At 38.4% G+C, this 22,152-nt stretch overlaps 2 protein-coding genes across 2 annotated transcripts; both read right to left on the bottom strand.

Moving 5' to 3' along the window:
• Positions 1–2,768: 2,768 nt before the first annotated feature.
• On the bottom strand, positions 2,769–4,442 carry LOC139782449 (ATP-dependent DNA helicase pif1-like). Its single transcript, XM_071721482.1, has one exon. It carries the CDS (start codon positions 4,440–4,442, stop codon positions 2,769–2,771), a length of 1,674 nt encoding a protein of 557 aa, XP_071577583.1.
• Positions 4,443–13,189: 8,747 nt separating this feature from the next.
• On the bottom strand, positions 13,190–17,647 carry LOC139782448 (uncharacterized). Its single transcript, XM_071721481.1, has 5 exons — positions 16,452–17,647; positions 15,816–16,248; positions 14,120–15,596; positions 13,622–14,057; positions 13,190–13,463 (listed from the first exon to the last, which is right to left on the bottom strand). Exons 1-5 carry the CDS (start codon positions 17,645–17,647, stop codon positions 13,190–13,192), a joined length of 3,816 nt encoding a protein of 1,271 aa, XP_071577582.1.
• Positions 17,648–22,152: the final 4,505 nt, after the last annotated feature.

Here is a 22,152-nt window from a genome sequence, read left to right as displayed (position 1 = left end):
GCGCGCTGTGCGTACGTACATTCGACCGCCTCGGACACTCCTCATGATAATGACCGCGGGCAGTCATATCATTGAAGAGTCTCCTCATTGGCTGCGGGGGAATTCACCCGGGGGAACTCACCCCCAACAGTAAGACGTACATATCCACAGGACATATACGTACCACACAAACAGGAACCCCCTCTATCCGGAGAGGGGTTTCACGTATTAACACGAGCCCGAGTCCACGGGCTCGTAAACATAGAGTGACATACACCTACCACCAACATAAGTCGGGCTCGATCCTCGAGTCCGCATCACGGGCCGAGGAATTTCACTCGGCAAAATTAAAGCTGCGTCCATCCCCCAAAGCCCGCCACCCCCAAGGGGGGGGGGCAGGAGACCCAGGGGAGGGACACGAGAACATACAATTATCGGCGCAAACCGCCGCAAGGCCACGGGAATTCCCAGAGGGGACGACCAACCGCGCCCCACCGCCACAAAGAGGCTTCCAGCCCTCATTGCCGAGCAATGAGGCTGGAGCCCCAAAGAGCAGCGAGCGGCGAGCCACGGCCGACCGACCCCAGAGAGATCCAGCAACCAATCACGGTAGACGCACCAGAACCGAAACAGCAAACCAAACGAACGTAAACAGCACGAAGAAACACGGCGCCGTCCGACAGCCCAGAGGGACGCCGGGCGCCGACCGGCCCCGCGCCGTCAGCCCCCCAGAGATACGGAAGCACCGCGAGAAGCGGTGCGCCGGACCCCAGAAGACAGACGGCCCGCCACCGGCCAGCGCCCGACTACCCCACCGGAGTACCGGAACTAGTCACTGCGAACGCACGCTGCAAATTGTCATTCAAATACCGCAACGCAAGTAGTACAGAGATATATAATTCCGGAATACGCATACACGGAGAGAAATGTGTTTTGATTATCGCACGAGTTAGCCGATGCGATGGTAACATAGATCGCGCTGTGCGCTAGAAGCGCCACGCTCGATCTATTGCAGCACAGACTTGCGAAACTCTACCATAGTCTATATCTGTGGCAAATGAGGATGAGACGCATGCGCGTATCGCTCCGTCTATGTGTTATTATAACACAAGTTGGTAGCCCTAATACCCCCCACCATGCGGTGAAAAATTCGCTCGGGAGCCATGCGTTTTTAGGATGAGATGTGAGGCAGTGTGAGCCATACGAGGATGAGGGCGTGAGTCCGTGCGCATCCGTGCGCGTGAATGCTATTCTGGCATCTGCCAATTACACGACATGTTTTCAAAGTGAGAACAATGTGTTAAAGTCGACAATAATGCGTTTAACGTGCTTGAAATGAAATCGTGCAGGTTATCTCCAAAATAGATTCGGTCGAATTGACTGCAGGAAATGGAGAACGATGGATTTTTTCGGTAATGAAGGTAATGAGGGTAATGAAAGAAAGGAAAATTATAAATAGTATTGGATACGGTGCTTTGTTAAAAATTATGTTCAATTTTGTGATTTACGTTTCAGGGATGAGGAGCTACGAGAGTATGACCAAGTTTAGTAATTTTGTGACAATAAAGAAATATTTTAGTTTATTTTATCAATATTGATTTGTTTATTTATTCATTTAACTTATACATTAAATCTAGTCGCTATCAGTTCACATTCATTTTTTACAATATATAAGCAAGGTGGTAATCGTGGAATAAGCTGCGCATTGATTAGAATTTTCACTTAAAAAACTAATGGAAAAAATCGGTAATTGGTAAGATTTTTCACTTAAAAAACCAATGGAAAAAATCGGTAATCGGTAAGTGAAATATCGAGGTTATGTGTTCATCGCGAGCGAGCAATCTCAAAATTCCCTAAAAAACGCCAGGGTAAACCAAAGGATGATGTCGCTAATCGGTAAGTGAAATATCGGAGAAGCGGAAATGACTCAATAGTGTGAAACTTGAGTAGAAAAAGACCGGTTACGACATGTTTAATCCATGAAATCATTTATGCGGTCCATTTTGAAATTAGAAACATTTAGTTATGATTCAAATTACGAATATCAATTTCATCCGAAAGTAATAATTTGGAAAATTGATTTAATATGTGATCATTGTTAAGCAAAAAAGTTTAAAACTTAAGCACCTAAAATGTGTTATTCATGTGTAAAAGTTAAACTACCGTCTTTAAATCAACCCGACTCCTTATGGAACTCCTTTAAGAAAAACGACTCCCGGGCGAAGCCCGGGTAACCAGCTAGTTAAGTATATTATTGTTTTTATATATATTTATATACTTTGCCCAGTATATAGTATATAAATCTGCGTTAAAATTTGTAACTTATAAAATTCTATACAAAAAACGTTCTATATTTTTTTCTCAGGATCAATCATTTTCGTGTTCGACATTTTATAAAGTTTCAACTTTTATACATCTCAGAGATAATACACTATTTTCCACACCACCTCGGAGGTATAGTGTTAGGCGCGTTTTTTTTAACGTGGTGTCCCTAGTAGGCCTAATCCACTGTTTTTTTTTTATATAACGTTTTTTGGATAGAATTTTTTAAGTTCCATTTTTTGTATTAACTATTTTTAATGATTTTTCACTAATTGTAATGCAGATAGGTGAACTAAACATGTATTTTATTTGTATATTATAAACTGTACTCCGACAAAAATCACATTTCAATGTTACTTTAATGCTTGTTTTCCATTATCTATATTTTTCTATATATATTTATTTATCTGTCTTCTATAATGACGTTGATTCTACTTGTTTATTAGTTGATCATTGGATTTGTTTTTTTAATCGTTAAAAACCTCTGTGAAAACAACATTGCGAGTTTTATTGCTCTCATCAGGAATCAGTATTGTTTGGTCCTTTGTTGAACCAATCCGTGAGAGTCCTACATATAATTGTCCGTGTGAAAAGACTTCGTTTCTGAGGTCTACGCCAACTACTTTGAAGGTTTGTCCTTGGGACTTATTAATCGTCATGGCGAAACACATTCTAACAGGAAACTGCAGCCTTTTAAACGCAAATGGCAAATCCGTAGGGACCATAGGTATTCTTGGAATTAATGCTATTTCACCGGCTGCAGGTCCTGTCAGAATGGTTGCTTCTATGATGTAAGGCATGAGACGCTTAACTTGCAGTCTCGTGCCGTTGCAAAGCCGTGGTGGTTTAAGATTTCGAAGCAGCATTATCGGGGTACCAACTTTTAGTCTCAGTTTATGTGGAGGCAATCCTGCAGGGTTAAGAGAGTTGAGAAACTCAATCGGATAGTGAATGACTTCATCTCCATTTACCATTGTGTCTATTGACTTATATGTTTTACATTCGGTGGTGACTTTTTGTAAAACTATTTCATTAATCTCCTCTGCAGCTTTATTTTTTGCAGTTACGATTGCACGTTCGCAAAGCCAATTTGTTTCCTTTTGTGTTAAATTCTGAATATCTGGATAAACATTGTCAATAATTTGATCAATAGTTCGCACGCAAGTTCCTACAATATCAGAAATGTTAATGTAGCCATTCTGCGTTATAGAGATAGAGCCGTCACCAATTTTAAGCAAATACTCTGCAAATTGTTCTAAATTCTTGTCTCCTCGTAAATGAACTCGCATATTAATAGTCAGTCGAAGTTTTTTTACATGCTGCCAAATTTCAGATTTTTTCATGCAAACTTTCATAATATCCGCACGTGTTCCTTTAGGCACCACTGGCAGAGTTTGCCTGAAATCACCGGTAAAAACAAATGTTACCCCACCCATTACCTTTTCTGATGTTCTCAAGTCCTTAAGGGTTCGATTGACGGCATCTATATGGGACTTGTGCGACATCGTACATTCGTCCCATACTATCAAGGATGCCTGTTGGAGAAGTTTACCAGTAACACCATTTTTTCTCACGGAACATACCGAACTTTGGTCCAAGGACACATTCAGTGGCAACTTAAAAGTAGAGTGGGCAGTTCTTCCACCACTTAGAAGAGTCGCAGCTATGCCTGATGAGGCAACCGCGATAGCGATCTTCTTTTGACTTCTTACTTTCGCCAAAATCAATGAAATGACAAACGTTTTGCCAGTACCTCCTGGCGCATCTATAAAGTAAATGTTACCCTTATGATCTTCGACACTATTTATTATCTCGTCGTATACCATTTTTTGTTCTGTATTCAGTTTCACTTCGTTTTCTTGCAGATATACTTGTAAGTCGTCGATATTGTGTACTGTTTCTCGTAAGTAAAGTAGGTTATCTATGTTTGAATCATTGCGCTGAGGTTCTGGCAAACCAAACTCTTTCAAGCACTTTTCTCCATGAGTGAACACTATGTCCTCAAGAAGAATCAACCCCTCATTGAAAATTTCCTCTGTGAACTGAACCTCACTATTCTTACTTTTCTGTCGAACCCGATGTAAAATATCATCGCATAGGTGTGTCCGGTATGCATTCCATAATTCTAAAGGATTAGACATTTCACAAAACATTAGCATAATGCTAAATAACTCTCTCATTTTGTGTGCACTTTCTGAAATAGCTGCATCTGATAGTGTATCTCGCCAGTGCGTGTCACTCTCAAGCAAATTCCGGGCTTGGCACGCCGCGCGATAAGTGGGCATTATTTCACCATTCACCGTCTTTAAGTCATTAAAAGACGTCGGTCCTCTGACGTGATGTAGGAGTAGTCTGAGATAAAAGCATTCTGAATAATTAGGGTGTATTGTATACACTCGCCCTAATACTGTGTCCCGCTTTATACCTGGACAACCATCTACATCTTGGCCCCGTTTTCTCCGTTGCCATTTTTTGTTAAACCATTTATAATAAGCCGGTACTTGGTGATAAAGCAAAGTCTGTGCAAATTTATCAACTGCACACAGAGCAAAGAAGGCTGTCAGAGTGGTCTGAGGTGGATTTTCTATAACTTGCTGTAGATTTCTTTCAGTAAAATACACTCTTTGCCCATTTTCTAAATGGACAGATAAATGAACAACTGGAGGATAACGCTCGTGAATAGAAAATCCTAGTATTCTCCAGATACTTTCAGAAGTACTCAAATATCTGCCATTCAAATAGTTCTGAACCTCATCTTTTTTATTTTCAACGGCAAACGTAGCCGCATCGTTACCTTTATTAATATACTTACATATATATTTGATTGCTTGCACAGAATGGCAATATTCAACGTTGACGTGTGCAACGAAGCATCTGGAGAGAATCGGACAATATGGGACTATCCATTTATTATCAACAATGAAGTTACAATGCGATATAGTATAAATGTTTCCACCGTCAGCCGGACATCTTCTTCTGTACTTAGGGTATCCATCATCGCCAGTTTGTGTATACTGAAGAAAATCACGGGGATATCTTTTTGAACATGTACCGTTTGACATGCAAGGTGATGAGGAATTGACGGCTCCACATGGACCGTGGATCATATTCTTGCATACTATGTCGTAAAGTAATGGATCTTCATCCTTATTGGGGATTTCAGCTGAAATAATGCTATCTATTTCATCAGATCTTATTTTGTCGACTAACCAAATTAAAATGTGGGCATGAGGCAAACCTCTCTTCTGCCATTCAATTGAAAACATGTAGCATCGAACTTGACCAAAAATGTCCTTCTTTGTTATGGTTTTCATAAGTTGTTGTACTTTTAATTGAAACACTCTCGCAACAATGTCGTGTCTTTCACTTGGACGTTGACCGGGATACAATTCTGTTTTAACTTCAGGCCATTCTGGATTGCACGTGAATGTGATAAATAAATCAGGTCTTCCGTAATTACGAACATATGTAAGGGCATCCTGTGTCCGCTCATGGAGATATCTAGGTGATCCTGTAAATGTGGATGGTAAAATAACCAGTTGCCCTATATCCGCCACATTAGAGTCTTCATTTACAGCATCTCTCAAATGTATATAATTTTCAGCTCGTAATGTTTTTTGATGTGCCCGAATAAAATTTAATCGTTCAGTAATCATTTTTGCACCCATATCAACGCAATATTGATTAAATAACTGGCTATATCTGTGTAGTGTGTTAAAGCTATTTTCTCTTACCATAAGTTTATACGCATAAAACTGCATACAGGAAACCATTTTGCGAGGATTATCTTGTCCAGTGGTTGGTACTATTTGTGGGATACTGATGTTGTAACCATCTTCGCCTCTTATGAATATAAGAGGGTACTGCAATGGATCGTAAGAACGGTGAAGTTCAGATATTCTTTGAAATGTATTATCGCGTGATCGCAATACTATATCCCTAAATCCACAGTCTTCGTCAACCATCAATACTGCGACTTCGTTAGTTGTTGGAGCATTATAGCGACCTCTGTGTTCACCAAGCGGTCGCTTTTCAGCATGAATTACAATTTTATAGTTATCTTTGTTAAGTGCCATCTGTTCAATAGCTGTTATAAAGCTACGTACATAACTATTATTGTCACGAAGAATCTGTTGTAAAGTTTTCAAAATTTCTATTTTGAGAGATGGTGCAGAATCATATCGCAAATTTAATTGTTCGTCTTCTGATGTGAAATAAATTTGTAGAAATTGAGCTCTTGTGTCTAATGAAGGTAGTAAACTGCCAATCAAATGATATATTTGGCCATGCACTTTATACGTTGGCATGTAGTTACCTTCTCTAACTTCTTTACCTCCAAAAGATGTCATTGCAAAACATCCGTTGTATTTTCGAATGTTCTTCTGAAAATGTTTTGATCTTGGATCCGTTCCAATAAGTAATTCTTTCAGAATTCCTAATGGTTCATCAATATCATTTAGTTTGACGTGTCCATTAGAGCAACAAATTCCCAATGACTCTGCGGACCATTTTTTGGCACAACAATAATTACAAATTTTTTCCATTTTTCCCATAAAAAAATCTAAATGACCTAAATAATCATTACTCGATTGATAATAAAACGCAGATCTAGGTCCAATGAATGAATTGAATGCATTTCTCGCCTGGTTTACTTGACATCGTCGACGCTTTAAGCGTTCTTCTCTCTCCGGACTGGTCTCAGCGACTCTAGCCACGGTATATCGAAGTTTTCTTCCTTCTAAGTGCATTTCTCTTTCAGCACTGGTTTGATTAACTCTGACTTGAGAAATGTGCAATCGATTTTGTTCTAAACGTTCTTCCCTTTCAATATTTGATTCGCTAACTCTAGATCTAGACATACGTAAACGTGATTCTAACAATCGTGCCTCCCTTTGAGAAACACTTTCTAAGTTTCTAGCTTGTGTCAAACGTTGAGCGTTAGACGTTGATCGGGAAAGTTGTGATTTTTTTGCTTTAGTTCGTTCTTCCCTTTGAGAAACACTTTCTAAGTTTTTAGCTTGTGCCAAACGTCGAGCGTTAGATGTTGATCGGGAAAGTTGTGTCTTTTTTGTTTTAGGCATTTTCCAAAAATTTACAAAGTAATTAAACGACAACAAAATAAATACCTATAATTATTAACAAAATCAATACCTATAATTATTTACGAAGAAAGTAGTAAAAAGAGGAAATTTCTTCTTTTTTCTTTGTCCCACCTTTACCTTTTTTCTTTATCACACTCCTGCTTTCTTTCGTCTCTTTCACAACAAAATAAACACCTATAATCAATACCTATAATTATAATCGTCCTGAGGAATCGTCACCGCATTTTAACCAAGGATTCTTGGTCATTTTAAATTGATGTAATTTTAAATGCTTATAATATAAGCGTCTTGATTAAATAATTAAATTCATTGCGTAAAATATAGTTTTTAAGTTATTAACGTTCAAACATACACCACCCGTAAGGATTTTATATATTAGTATAGTTTCTCCTTTTTTCTTTGTCCCACCTTTACCTTTTTTTTTATCACACTCCTGCTTTCTTTCGTCTCTTTCACAACAAAATAAACACCTATAATCAATACCTATAATTATAATCGTCCTGACGAATCGTCACCGCGTTTCAACCAAGGATTCTTAGGATTTTATATATTAGTATAGTTTCTCCTTTTTTCTTTGTCCCACCTTTACCTTTTTTTTTATCACACTCCTGCTTTCTTTCGTCTCTTTCACATCAAAATAAACACCTATAATCAATACCTATAATTATAATCGTCCTGACGAATCGTCACCGCGTTTCAACCAAGGATTCTTGGTCATTTTAAATTGATGTAATTTTAAATGCTTTTATAATATAAACGTCTTGATTATATAATTAAATTCATTGCGTAAAATATTACCTCAGCCAGGGTTCGAACCTGAAACCTCTTTGGATAAATAGAAAGAAAAATTTGCACATTCAAGATTTTGCAATCTATATATAGATAAGATTATCATAAAAAATTTAAAGAGATAGAAAGAAAAGTAAACAGAGACTAATATTTAAAACACATCCTTCATTGCGAAAAATATTACCTCAGCCAGGGTTCGAACCTGGAACCTCCCTCATTCCGTGCGAGTGTCGTACCAATTCGACCACTGATGCATGTGGTAATATTTATCGCAATAACAATGTAAGATGGAACACCGATTCTCAGTCAAAGGTGTATATTCAACAGAATAAGTAATATTTGCTTCGCCAGAGAATAATAAACACAATTAAGAATTTTTTAATTGACTATATATTGTCAATGATTATAATCGACGATTATAATTGTCGTGACGAATCGTCACCGCGTTTCAACCAAGCATTCTTGGTCATTTTAAATTGATGTAATTTTAGATGCTTATAATATAAACGTCTTGATTAAATAATTAAATTCATTGCGTAAAATATTACCTCAGCCAGGGTTCGAACCTGAAACATCTTTAGATAAATAGAAAGAAAAATTTGCACATTCAAGATTTTGCAATCTATATAAGATTATCATAAAAAATTTAATATAATTTAATTATAATTGTCGTGACGAATCGTCACCGCGTTTCAACCAAGCATTCTTGGTCATTTTAAATTGATGTAATTTTAGATGCTTATAATATAAGCGGTCAACAGAGACTGATATTTAAAATACATTTTAATTATAATTGTCGTGACGAATCGTCACCGCGTTTCCACCAAGCATTCTTGGTCATTTTAAATTGATGTAATTTTAGATGCTTATAATATAAGCATCTTGATTAAATAATTAAGGAGGGTGGTTAGTAAAATCACTTTGATAAGAATTAGTTCAAATTTACGGAGAATATTCGTCTATGGGAATCTGTCGTCCATGCCAAAGTTGAAGACAATCGTCTGCATGGTTGTCGAGTAATTAATTATTGAAGTTATACTCTTGTCTCTCTCTTATACACGGGCGACACAGCAGAAATGTTACCTAACCTGTAATGTAACTCTCGAAAGCATATTAAAAATGATAAGAATTTAGTGAAAATAGGTGCAAATAACTCTTTACATATTTAGGAAGAACTTTCTCGAAGACTGAAATGATTCGTCTTTATAGTTATCAAGAAATTGTAAAAATAAAATAGGACCACATTTATTATTTCCACATTTCAATGTGGATAATAACGTATTTGGGTTTCAATTGTACAAACAACTCTTTTTAAACCTTAAGAAACAGCAATTAAATGCATTCCACATATTTATTTGCTAAAATTCGTTTATTTCACGCGACGAAAATCTAACCTATTGCTTTTCCCCTTCCCCGCACGAAGAGCGAACCAACCTCCTTAAATTCATTGCGTAAAATATAAGATTTTGCAATCTATATAGACAATTATAATTTAATTATAATTGTCGTAACGAATCGTCACCGCGTTTCAACCAAGCATTCTTGGTCATTTTAAATTGATGTAATTTTAGATGCTTATAATATAAGCGGTCAACAGAGACTCATATTTAAAATACATTTTAATTATAATTGTCGTGACGAATCGTCACCGCGTTTCCACCAAGCATTCTTGGTCATTTTAAATTGATGTAATTTTAGATGCTTATAATATAAGCGGTAAACAGAGACTGATATTTAAAATACATCCTTACCTTTTCCTAACATTCTTACCTTTTTCCTTTGCCACACTTCTGCTTTCTCTTTCTCTCTCTTTCTCTCTCTCTCTCTCTCTCTCTCTCTCTCTCTCTCTCTCTCTCTCTCTCTCTCTCTCTCTCTCTCTCTCTCTCTCTCTCTCTCTCTCTCTCTCTCTCTCTCTCTCTCTCTCTTCTCTCTTTCTTTTTATCTCTCTCTCTCTGTCTCTCTGTGTCTCTCTCTAATATTATCTAATATAGGTAAGATTATCATTAAAAATTTTGATAAATAAAAATGAAAATTTGCACATTCAAGATTTTGCAATCTATATAGATAATATAGATAAGATTATCATAAAAAATTTAATATTTAAAACACATCCTTACCTTTTTCCTTTATCACACTTCTGCTTTCTTCTTCTCTCTCTCTCTCTCTCTCTCTCTCTCTCTCTCTCTCTCTCTCTCTCTCTCTCTCTCTCTCTCTCTCTCTGTCTCTTTGTCTTTTTCTCTCGTTTTAACTGCAGGTTATTGCAAGAAGACTGCAATACCTTACTTTTAATAATTATGTAAGTTTTTAGTCATTTGCGAAACGAACCTCGCAAGTTGACACATACATATGAAGCATGCCACACATAAGACAGGCGAACGATATACCAATCACCATTTATAATAAGTGAATACATGAATACGATATATTCGAGATCTTGAATACCAAATCATTTAAAAAAAGAGATATTTTTAAAATAAAATTTTATTTATTCAATTTTAAATTAATAAATATTTTTTTATATATAAAGCATTTTAACATTCAAGTTATTTTTTTATTCTTTCTTCTGCAGTAAATTTTATACATTCTTATCTTTTTCCTCATCTTTTTCGTTACACTTTCGCTTCCTATACAACGAAAAATTTTTTTTAACAATATTTTTTAAAAGACAACAAATATACATCTTTAAAATTTTTTACCGTAAACGCTTTTCAGGGCTCTTTTCCCTAGTCTTCCGTTTAACATTTTCTGCTTGCTCCCACTCTCCGGAAAATTCTACCCCTATTTCATATACTTGTGGCAAAAATTCGATCCAATAGTTTTTAAGTTAAAAACGTTCAAACATACATTTCGGGTGATGTATGTTGGAACGTTTTTAACTTAAAAACTATTGCACCGAATTTTTACCACAAGTATATGAAATAGGGGTAGAATTTTCCGGGGAGTGCTATAGGGTGTGTAGTTTTTCGTTATCTATTTTCTGGAAACCGATTTCTTTAATTTTTTTAATATTTAAAAAATAAAGAATTAAAAAAATTGGTTTCCAGAAAATAGATAACGAAAAACTATACACCCTATAGCACTCCCCGGAAAATTCTACCCCTATTTCATATACTTGTGGTAAAAATTCGGTCCAATAGTTTTTAAGTTAAAAACGTTCAAACATACATCACCCGAAATGTATGTTTGAACGTTTTTAACTTAAAAACTATTGGACCGAATTTTTGCCACAAGTATATGAAATAGGGGTAGAATTTTCCGGAGAGTGCTATAGAGTGTGTAGTTTTTCGTTATCTATTTTCTGGAAACCGATTTTTTTAATTCTTTATTTTTTAAATATTAAAAAAATTAAAGAAATCGGTTTCCAGAAAATAGATAACGAAAAACTACACACCCTATAGCACTCCCCGGAAAATTCTACCCCTATTTCATATACTTGTAGTAAAAATTCGGTGCAATAGTTTTTAAGTTATTAACGTTCAAACATACACCACCCGTAAGGATTTTATATATTAGTATAGATAAGCAAGGTGGTAATCGTGGAATAAGCTGCGCATGGATTAGAATTTTTGGTTTGTCGTTATTTGAATTGACGCAATATGCATAATAATAATTATTGAAATATAACGTGTCATATTCATCGATTGAAATGTATACATTTTTATTACAATAAAAAATATCTTTTATTTTACCAAACTGTGGGTACTCATCAGTAAATCTTGTTACTAATGTTGTTCCCACTGAAAATGTATGATTGAGAATTTGTATATATTTTAAAGTTTGTACGGGTGTTTGTATTTGAAGGTTTGTGAACATTTTAAACTCAGTTTCTGCATTAACATTTTTGACAGGCCCAAGTAAAACATCCCCAAATATATTTGCACACATTTCTTTTCTATAACATAACTGCAATTGATGACGTATAGCAATAGTGAGAGGTAAGTTTGTGCTACACGTTGTACCGAGAGCAACTTCTTTTAATTTTTTATTTTTTCTCTCAAACATCATCGATGAAAAATTAATTACAGGACCATTCAACATCATTATCCTAGGATAATGAATCAAGATATGCATTTTAGGTTTTAATTTACCAAAAAGTGCAATGTATAACGTGTTATGCTTCTGAATGAGATGCTGCAGATTATCGATTTCACCCCTATTTAAAGTTGGACACATAATAATTCCAAGTATTTGCCTAATATATCTATACAGTTTCCAAGATTTATTTCTAGCCGGAATTAAATGGCCAATCATAAGTCCTAAATATCTTGTCAAACAGAGCATTTCTGAAGCTGACTGTTTAACTTTTAATTTTTTACCTCCCTTTTCATTTTGGATAAAGAAGAAAGGTCTCGGTTTATTGGAAATTTCAGTTTCATTGTAAGGAAAGGTTTCGATAGTATTATTAAGAGTTTCCAAAGATATTATTTTCTCTTCTATCAAGTTTTGTAGCACTTGTCCAACCGTATAAACTGCAATCCCTTCAGAAAAATCATGCATAACATCCACAGTCATGTTCTCGGCAATATGAAAATTGTGAATTTTGTTGAAAACACATCGCTCCTTTATGCCTGTGTTTGCGAAATCATTTTTCAATACATCATTTTCATACGATTCAAGTGTTCTAAGTAGCTTTGTATCTTCTGCGATCATTTCTTCACATTGCAAGCGAGTGGCTGTGCAAATCCGGCAATAATGCATTGCAGTGAAACTTTCTGAAAATCCACATGTACTATTTAAACCTAAATTGTCACCTATTATGAAAAGGCATTGGAAATAAACAGTAATGTCTTCACCGTTGACACGAATATTTAATCCATTTTCATATAGATTATTCAAATCATTGATTGTCTTACGAAATATTGGTTCATTGCCGAATTGTTTCATGTATTTAGAATGACAAATAGTGGAAATAAAAATATTATCAACTTTAGCAGATAAGTGGGGGGGCAAGCAAGGCAATGAAGCATATATGCCTCCTAACTTAACTATAGTTAATATTAAGGGGGAAAGTCATCATTCCCAGCCACAATTCCCACGATGTTCGCAGGATCCGCAATTCCCTGCTGTCTCCTCCTTTCGTTCTCCTCTTTACAGCGAAGAACTCGTTCGGCGAAGGTCGAGAAAGCGCACCAAGCTTCTCGAGAATTACACATCTGACCAATGACCGCGGTCAAGGAGAGGTCCTGCCCCACGACCGCGGTCAGCTCCCCACGCTCCAAGCCCCAATAATTGCACTCAGAGAGCGTATGATCAGCTGTATCCTCAGCAAGGCTGCAATAACGGCAGATCGAGGTTTCCTCTTTTCCGATTTTAAACAGAAAAGCCCCGAAGCAGCCGTGACCAGTCAGGAACTGAGTTATGCGGAAGGTAAAAAACCGGTCCGACGGTCCAGCCACGACTCGAAATTCGGGGAGATAGCTTCCCGTAACCTCTTACCCGACAGCCGTTCATCGTCAATATGTACAGCCCACTGTCTTCGCAGCTCCAGCCACTCCACCGCACGCTCCTCGGCGGGCGATCTGGAGGTGTAAGTGCCCAATTCTTTCAATTCGCACAGTCTTAGATATACGCGCCTCAGATACGCCGCATAAAGGTACACGGGAGGAATCGTGGACAGCAGAGTAGCGGCCTCATAGGAGACTGTCCTATACGCCATGACAGTTCTAAGTGCCGCAAGGCGAATTGCGCGGCGCAGAATCCGTTGTTTGCTCCCCGAACCAGCGAGCTCGTCGCTCCAGATCGGGGCCGCATAGAGCACGATTGACATCACCACGCTATAGTAAAGTCTCCTCTTACACTCGATTGGACCTCTCAAGTTCGGGAGGATCCCACACAGGGCCCTACTTACTCTAGTAACTTTCTCCGCTATGTAAGTGAAATATTAAAAGACCATGTCTCATCAATATATACTCCGAGGTATTTCATACTTTTCGCAATCCTAATCCTGTGACCCTCAAACTCGAAAAAGGAGTTGGCAGGAGCTCGACCGAAGAGCATCGCCTCGGATTTCGCCCAGGAAATCTTAAGGCCAAGTGCACTGATGTTAATTAGAATTCTGGTTAAACACTCCCATAAAAGGGCACACGCAGCGTCCAGATCGTCCTCTACGATTATGAGTAGCGTGTCGTCGGCGTAGCAAATGATATGACAGCCGTCGAAAATCAGAGTTCTTAGCACGAGATCGAAAGCAAGGTTCCACAACAGGGGGCCCAGAACCGAGCCCTGTGAGACACCCCTGTTAACCCATCTGAAACAACGCTTGCCATTGCGCATAAAAAATATAATCCTTCTCCCGGAGAGGAATGCTTCCACAATCCTGCGAAGATAGAGCGGGAAATTCTTCGTGCGAAGAGGTGTTCTTATTCCGGGTAATTTGACCGAATTAAACGCGTTTTCTATGTCCAATGAGAAGGCAAGTGCGACCTTCCCATTCGCGCGAGCCTCAGTGACGATTTTCTTGACCAGAAACAACGCGTCAGTCGTGGATCGCAGTCTTCGGAAACCAAATTGGTTGTCCGACAGGTTTGAGGCAGGGTTCTCGTCCATGAATTGAGTCAACCTATTTGCTATCACCCGCTCAAATGTCTTGCCGATCTCGTTAAGCAGACATATTGGACGAGCCTTAGGAACCTCGCCGACGGGTGGAGCCTCACCTTTGGAATGAGTACTAGATCCGATATCTTCCAAAAAGCGGGGTATATACCGTATTTTAACAAAATATTGAAACACTGCGATCCTTCCGTTCATCGAAATGGGAAGCCTCTTTAATGCGATAGCCTTAAGCCCATCAGGGCCAGGAGCTGTTTCTAGGTTCTTCTTGGAATCTATTGCTTTGACGACCTCCTCCAGAATGACTGGGGTTCTTCCCTCTTCACAGTCGCCTAGATCGACCGGTCTTAGGGCGTTTCCAGGCGGAAAGAGGTTATCCAGGAGTTGAGTGAGGATGTCTGGTTCTAGTGTAATGAAAAGGCCCGGGGTGGACTTCCGGAGCCTGTTTAGAACCACCTTATATGGAAGGCCCCAGGGGTCGTCATCCAACGTGGAGATGAGCTCCTGCCAAGCTCTGGACTTCGCTTTACGGATCTCCAACTTGAGTTCACTCTTGGCCAAAGCTAAAGCTGCCCTCTTTTCAGATAAGATGTCGGGAGGGTCCCTGCGGCGACCACGAGTCCAGGATCTTCTGGCCGCAATGATCGTCGCTCTAAGTCTCGCTATTTCATCACTCCACCAATAGATGCGAGGACCAGACTTACGAGTGTTGAGCCGCGGAACAGCAACTTTGCACGCATCGATGATACTATGGTGGATCCATTTATCCGGAATTGAATCAATCATGTACGTTTCATCGCCGGGAGTCACAGCACATATCCAGTCGATGGCCATCTGGTACATTTCCACATCCATCTTTCGAAAATTTCATTTAAGTGTGCTTGGAGGTAAAGAAGTTCTAGTGGAAGAGTCATTTACACGAAAGGTGATATATATATGATCTGATAAGGACTCAATTTCATCACGAACAGACCAATGACTGATCCTATTTATCAAGTTCGGGGAGGCCCAAGTTAGGTCGATAATTGAAGTGCCCTGAGCAGCGGCAAAAGTAGGTTTATTTCCCCTATTTACCAGTCTCAAGTCTGCCTGGTGAACCCAATCCTCCAAGAGATCGCCCTTAAAATTCTGTCTTCTCGAACCCCAGTGGAGCGCGTGGGCGTTGAAATCACCGCATACTAATAAATTATTATTATTTGTGATACTGGAGATTAAGACAGATAACTCGTCCATGAAATTTGCGTATCCGTTATAGTCAATGTTGGGGGTGATGTAACAAGAGACAATCTTTATCCTCCCGTACTGTATCATAACTGCGTTCTGACTTTGTGCGAGAAAAATTGCTGGATATTTTGCTATCCGAGTATTTACATATACAGCAGCAAGGCCATTAAGGCTACGGAACCATTGCTGGGAGCCGGGTCTGCGGGCAGGCTCGGATACCACGCACACCGCGGCTCCCAGCTCCTCAGAGTGGTGCAAGAGTAGGTCTTGGGCCTCTCTATTCCTATTGAGGTTGATTTGTGTGAATAGAGACATTTTACTTATTTGATCCTATTCGCACCAGCTCGTGACCTAGGTGGTACGTTCTTAAGAAAGCAATTTTTGGTAGAGCTCAATTGATGATCGTGTTGCCTGCTTGCGTCCTTACAGACAACACAACAAGGAAATTCACGGCAGGTGTTAATCCTGTGGTCGCGAGAACCACACCTGAAACAGCTGCCAGTCCGATCCTCCGGGAACTCACACGTGTTCCTGACGTGGCCAAAGCGCCAGCATTTAAAACACTGCACGGGACGAGCCTCGAGAAGCTCGACCCGCGCAACGGTCCATCCAATTTTGATCTTGTTTGATAAAGTCAGTCTGAGCGCCGCGGTTAGTGGGCATTTGGCCCAGATAGAATGTAAACCGTTATTCATTCGACGAATAGTGCTCAACTTGATGTCTTGTTCATCACAGTCACCACGAACTGGTATCATATTTTTGATCTCGGTGGGGGAAACCGAGTCATCGAAATTCCAGAGTCGTAATTCCCCCATTACGGTAGGTCTTGATATCTTGGCCGACGCGCTCAGAACTTCTTTGAGTTTCTTGGCAAGTAAATCTGCCTTTGAAGCCCCGTCTGCGCCGGGAATTTCGATAATAACTCCACCATTAAGTGACTTTCTGATTCGAGAGTCCTCGATTCCCATGTTGTCCAACGAGATTTTATCCCTAGCTGTCTTTAGAATATCTGCATAGGAAACTTCAGTATTTAGGCTCGTAATTGTGACCGCTGCAGTTTTGGGGGCCCTACGACGAGCCACCCTTCCACTTCTTCCACCCGGTGGGCCGCTTGGTGTATCCAGATTAGGGGATAGGAGGTTAGACCGACGGGATCCTTCCTTTTGTCGAAGAAGATTTGAATCAGTATCTGAATATTCAGAAACTTCAGTTCTACTGGGCTTCCTAGAATTTTTCCTATTTACAGTATCAGTGATTGGTTGGTGTGAACCTCGAGCGATCTTCAACTCCTTTCTCCGTTCAATCAATCTGGAGATTTTCTCATTGATAAGTTGAATATCACGGCCAGAGTCGTTTCCCGAGTCTTCAGGTTCATTGAGACGAGGGTAAACCCCGTCCGATTTATTCTTTGAAGAGGAGGCTTTCCTTTTATCCGAAACTTCAACGGGGAAAGCACGTCTTCTAGAACGATTAGTTGCAGAACGCGATTCAGTACCAGAAAGTATTGTCATCTTGTTAGTAAAAGACAAGTTGCCTGTGATCTTAGGTATCCTCTGAGGAAGAGGACGTTCCGTAATACGATTTTCATTAGGACCCTTGGACTGATCCATGTGTTTGACTTGCTTGGTTTTATCGATTTTAGAAAGTGCCTTCCTGTCCACCATTTCCATCTCCGACTCCATGGTATCCGCCGGGAAGTCAGAAAAATCTGTGTCAGTTTCTTGAAACTGTCCACGTTCAGTTTGTCCCTCATCGTTCCTTACTCCTTAAGATGTCTTCAAGGAGGAGCCAGAGGGTCTTTGAACATTCTTCAAATTTACAACTTCCTCTCGGAGAACCTTAAGCTCCCTGCGAAGTTCTTCGTTTTCCTTCCGTATTTGGAGGAATTCCCGCTTCTGGATCTCCTGCTCTCGGGTAATATTGCGCAACAGGGCCGTCAGGTTCTTATTCTGGAGCTCAAGATTAGAGATATCTCCAGCAGCCTCGGGCCGTTCTCCAAATATGGTTATGACCTCCATGATGTTACATAATCCGTTTCTAAGATAACCGGTAAAGTTACCCTTGATATTCTTGCTCCGAGAGCGTACTGACTCCATTTTCCCGATGCAGTCAGCGGCGTATCCCGTCAAATGTCCCGTATCGTATTCTCGCAATTTAATGCCAGAAATTGGATATATACTATCCTGATGTTTGGCGGTAGGCGTTGCTGGAGAAAAAATTAAGTCTCCAGAGGTAGTATACTTCCTTTTTACCGGAACCTTAGCAGGAGGAGAGATATCCTGCGAGTGAGGTGACGACCGCGCCTTCCTCTTCTCACTCCGAAATGGAGTTGGCGGGAGAGGCGAGTCATCATCATCGTCTATCATTATAACTTCATCGACGATCTCCTCGTTCCGATTTCCATGCAGCTCTTCGTTCGAGGAGGTTCTGGATCTCATAGCCCTGTTCTCCAGCAAATCTGCAGTTGGTTCCTTGGAATCAGATGCTCTGCTAGTAGAGCCAAAAACAGGAAAATCATCCCCGGTGCGCTCGTCAATCGAAAGATCCGTATTTCTATCCTGATCCATACTAGTCAGGTATTCTCCTTCCAATATGGACTTGGCCAAGATCCTCGAGGGGGATCCGGCAGGATTCGCCTGAAGGTCCTCCTCAGGGCACGCGGATAATCCATGATCAATCCGCGTGACCTCTTCCACGGTAGCATTTTCACTACCGGCGCCCGTAGGCAACGCCGGCAGTGGCCCTCGCCAGCTGTTATAACTTCATCGTTTCCTTACTTACTCGGTTGGGCGGAGCGCGTGCCCCGAGGGCTTCGTGCCCCGGCGGTCACGGTTCTAGAGCCAAGCGTGTCAGAGTGGCGTGAGGCCTCGCGGCCGATCGCCGTTAATACTCCCGCGTGATCCGATTCGAGGACACTGCCAGGCGGGGAGTTTGACTGGGGCGGTACATCTGTCAAAGAATAACGCCTCCACCCCAGGGACGATAGGGGGACTGCGCCGGTTGCTGAGATCCGACCCCAGCGGTGTATCATTTTTACCTTTTTTCATAGCCATAATTGTCATTGTGGTTTTTTATCGGGGTGGCCTTCCCCTAGGACTATGCCCGACAGACACAACTCGTTCATGCTGTGTCTATTATAATCGATGTTTGATTACAAGATATTCCTTGCGCCATCAGGCGGTACGCAAGGGAGAAGGCATTTTAATACTAGCTTAACGCGGATACATCTGATATTTCCATGAACAACTCAAATGTATAATTTATAAGAACATTTTCAAATGTCCGTAGCTGCCCATATGTACTACTATCACAGAACAATTATTCTTGTAAATATTGGTAGGTTTATTTCCTTGTTTTGTTGCAAAGATACTTTTTTAACAATATTTACTTCAAACTGTGACATCACGTATATACTTTGATAGTAGAGAGCTGTGTGTCCGTCTTTTGGTCAATATAATACTTGCAAGAACTTGTAATATGTAATAAGATAATTTATAGTAGTTATTCTTGCGTTCTCTGCGCAGAAGCAATCACTAGAATCTTTTATCTTATATACGTAAGTATTTTGAGCTAATTGAAAGACTTCCGGATCTTATGTTCCTACAAATTGTTTTTCTCATTGTTCAATACGTAAGTATTTATTTTTACAAGCTTGCTGAATGGTAAGCAAATTTAAAATTTTTACTTTTAAAATAATTCAAACTTCAACGTGCAACGTAAACGTGAAAAATTGAAAAGTTTTTGATATATTATAATTATTTTTTATAAATTTATAGATGAAATGACTGTTTCAAAAATATTTTTATTTTAATATCTGTAACCGCATTATAAAACGCTATGTGTTGGACACAATAAGTACTACGATATGTATAAGAAGATACTTTGTACAAAATGAATAAAAATAATTGCGCAAAATAGCAGTATAAATCATTTATTACGAATCAATTGTTGCGAAAGCACTCTTACAATCATTGAAAATTAACAACGTGGAAAATGGGACATAATCTAAGGATAATAGTATAATATTAATAATTACAATTATAAGTAATATGAGGAAGCAATGTGCAAGTTTCTACTTGCACACTTTTTTTATTGTGATAAGCTTTATTGCGACTAATATCTGTTATATTAGTCGATATCTCAAAATTTACGAAAATTAGAGCAACCACGGACATTTTTAAAAATAGCCAGAAATCGGTAATCCCTTCACTGATCCTTGCTAAATTCAACACCAACCTACCTTTAATGATACTCTATCTATAAAAAAAAAAATTAAGCTTAATATCTCAAAATTTGCGGAAATTAGAGCAATTACGTTGATTTTTTTAAACAGAAATCGGTAACCCCTTTATTATTAGCAATTTTTATTAATTCTATTATATTCTTCAATTTTTTCTACCCCTATTTCATGTACAATTCTTTAAATTTGGTTAATCAGTTCTTGAGTTATAGAAATTTCAGTAAACTTGACTTTTTTTTTAACAGAAATCGGTAACCCCTTTATTATTAACAATTTTTATTAATTCTATTATATTCTTCAGTCTTTTCTACCCCTATTTCATATATAATTCTTTAAAGTTTGGTTAATCAATCAATAATTCTTTAAAATTTCTGTTAAAAAAAAACAGTTAAGTTTACTGAAATTTCTATAACTCAAGAACTGATTAACCAAATTTTAAAGAATTATATATGAAATAGGGGTAGAAAAAACTGAAAAATATAATAGAATTAGAAATAGATCGATATCTCAAATATTGAGAAAGCTACAGCGTAAAACACACTTTTCTAAAAAATGAAAATCTCCTTAAAATCCATACCGGTCGACAGATTTTAATAAAATTAGAGGAGAACATACTTTCTATGATACTCTATTTGTGTACTAAAATTCAACCCGGTATCTAAAAAATTGTAGAAGTAGATGCGTGTACAAAAAATCCGTACACACACACACACACACACACACACACACACACACGCACGCACACGCACACACACACACACACATACATACTTCCGGACATTTTTTACTAATATGATTTCTCGACATTTTGGAACATTCTAATCCTATTTCTATCAAAATCTCGAAAAATTTTTTTTTTCACCATCACAAAGCTTTCTCTATGAGGAAGCAATATATGAAAGTAAAATAAATAAAAATATATTTGTATAAGTGTCAAAAAATATGTATAAACAAATATTAAAAATAATCTGATAGGTTTTAAACAATAATGTGCTAAAATTTATCAATAAATACTTTTCTCAAATTAATACTCAAATTAATCCTCAATTAATTGCATATATCTCTTTGTTAAAAATTAACCACGTGTTCATTCTACTAGATAACGTCAAGTTCATTAAACATCAAGAAAAACACGTAAAAAAAAAACATATATTATATTTCCAATTCTCCATCCGTTATCTCGTAATTATTCATTGACAAAATTAATGGCATTAATAATTGCTTTAATTTCACTTGATATATTTGATCCCGGTGATTGCTGGCTTGTCTGATTGTGAGTCAAACGGGCCTCTTTAATTCCTATTGTTAGTACAGGTGTTAAGAAAATATTTAAACGTCTGGATGGCAGCGATCACCGATAATTAACAAGCAGAAAATGTATAAATGAGAAATAGCAGTGGGATTAACGATCGTGACACAACATTTTTTCCTTTCGAACGACAGACGGTAGATGCTAAGACAGATGCGTTCGAGAAATGCGCTAAACCGACTGCACGAGCCACAACAGAGTGACAGGCGAGAGCTAGAGCTACCCGACTACGGTTATATAGCTTCGAGATATTCACTCTTTTAATATGACACGGTGATAATAAATCGCTCTTGCAAGTCCATATCTCGCGTTTCCTAATGTATTCATAAAATTTTTCGAATGGGTTCATTACCCGTTAAGCTGTTCGAGGCGATTCTTATTAAAACACTCCGTCTATATTCATGATTAATTCACAATGACATTTTGCAGATATTATAGATATACAATAATGTATTGTGAGATGGAAATTATATTAATAACAATTTCTATATTTTTTTTTAATTGTCGGTTTTATCATTCGTATACAGTGATAATATAAATTGTAAATTGCAAGAGATCATATATGTAAAACCTGCAAATAGCAAGATAAAAGTTTAAAGAAAATGGTTCACAAAATCAAGATTTAAAAGCTCATCATT

Source organism: Temnothorax nylanderi, unplaced genomic scaffold, assembly GCF_030848795.1.
Source record: "Temnothorax nylanderi isolate EJ_2023f unplaced genomic scaffold, tnyl_v1.0 TNYL_tig0414_pilon, whole genome shotgun sequence".
In the NCBI taxonomy this organism is placed as follows: Eukaryota; Metazoa; Arthropoda; class Insecta; order Hymenoptera; family Formicidae; genus Temnothorax; species Temnothorax nylanderi.
This window is presented reverse-complemented; position numbering and strand designations above follow the sequence as displayed.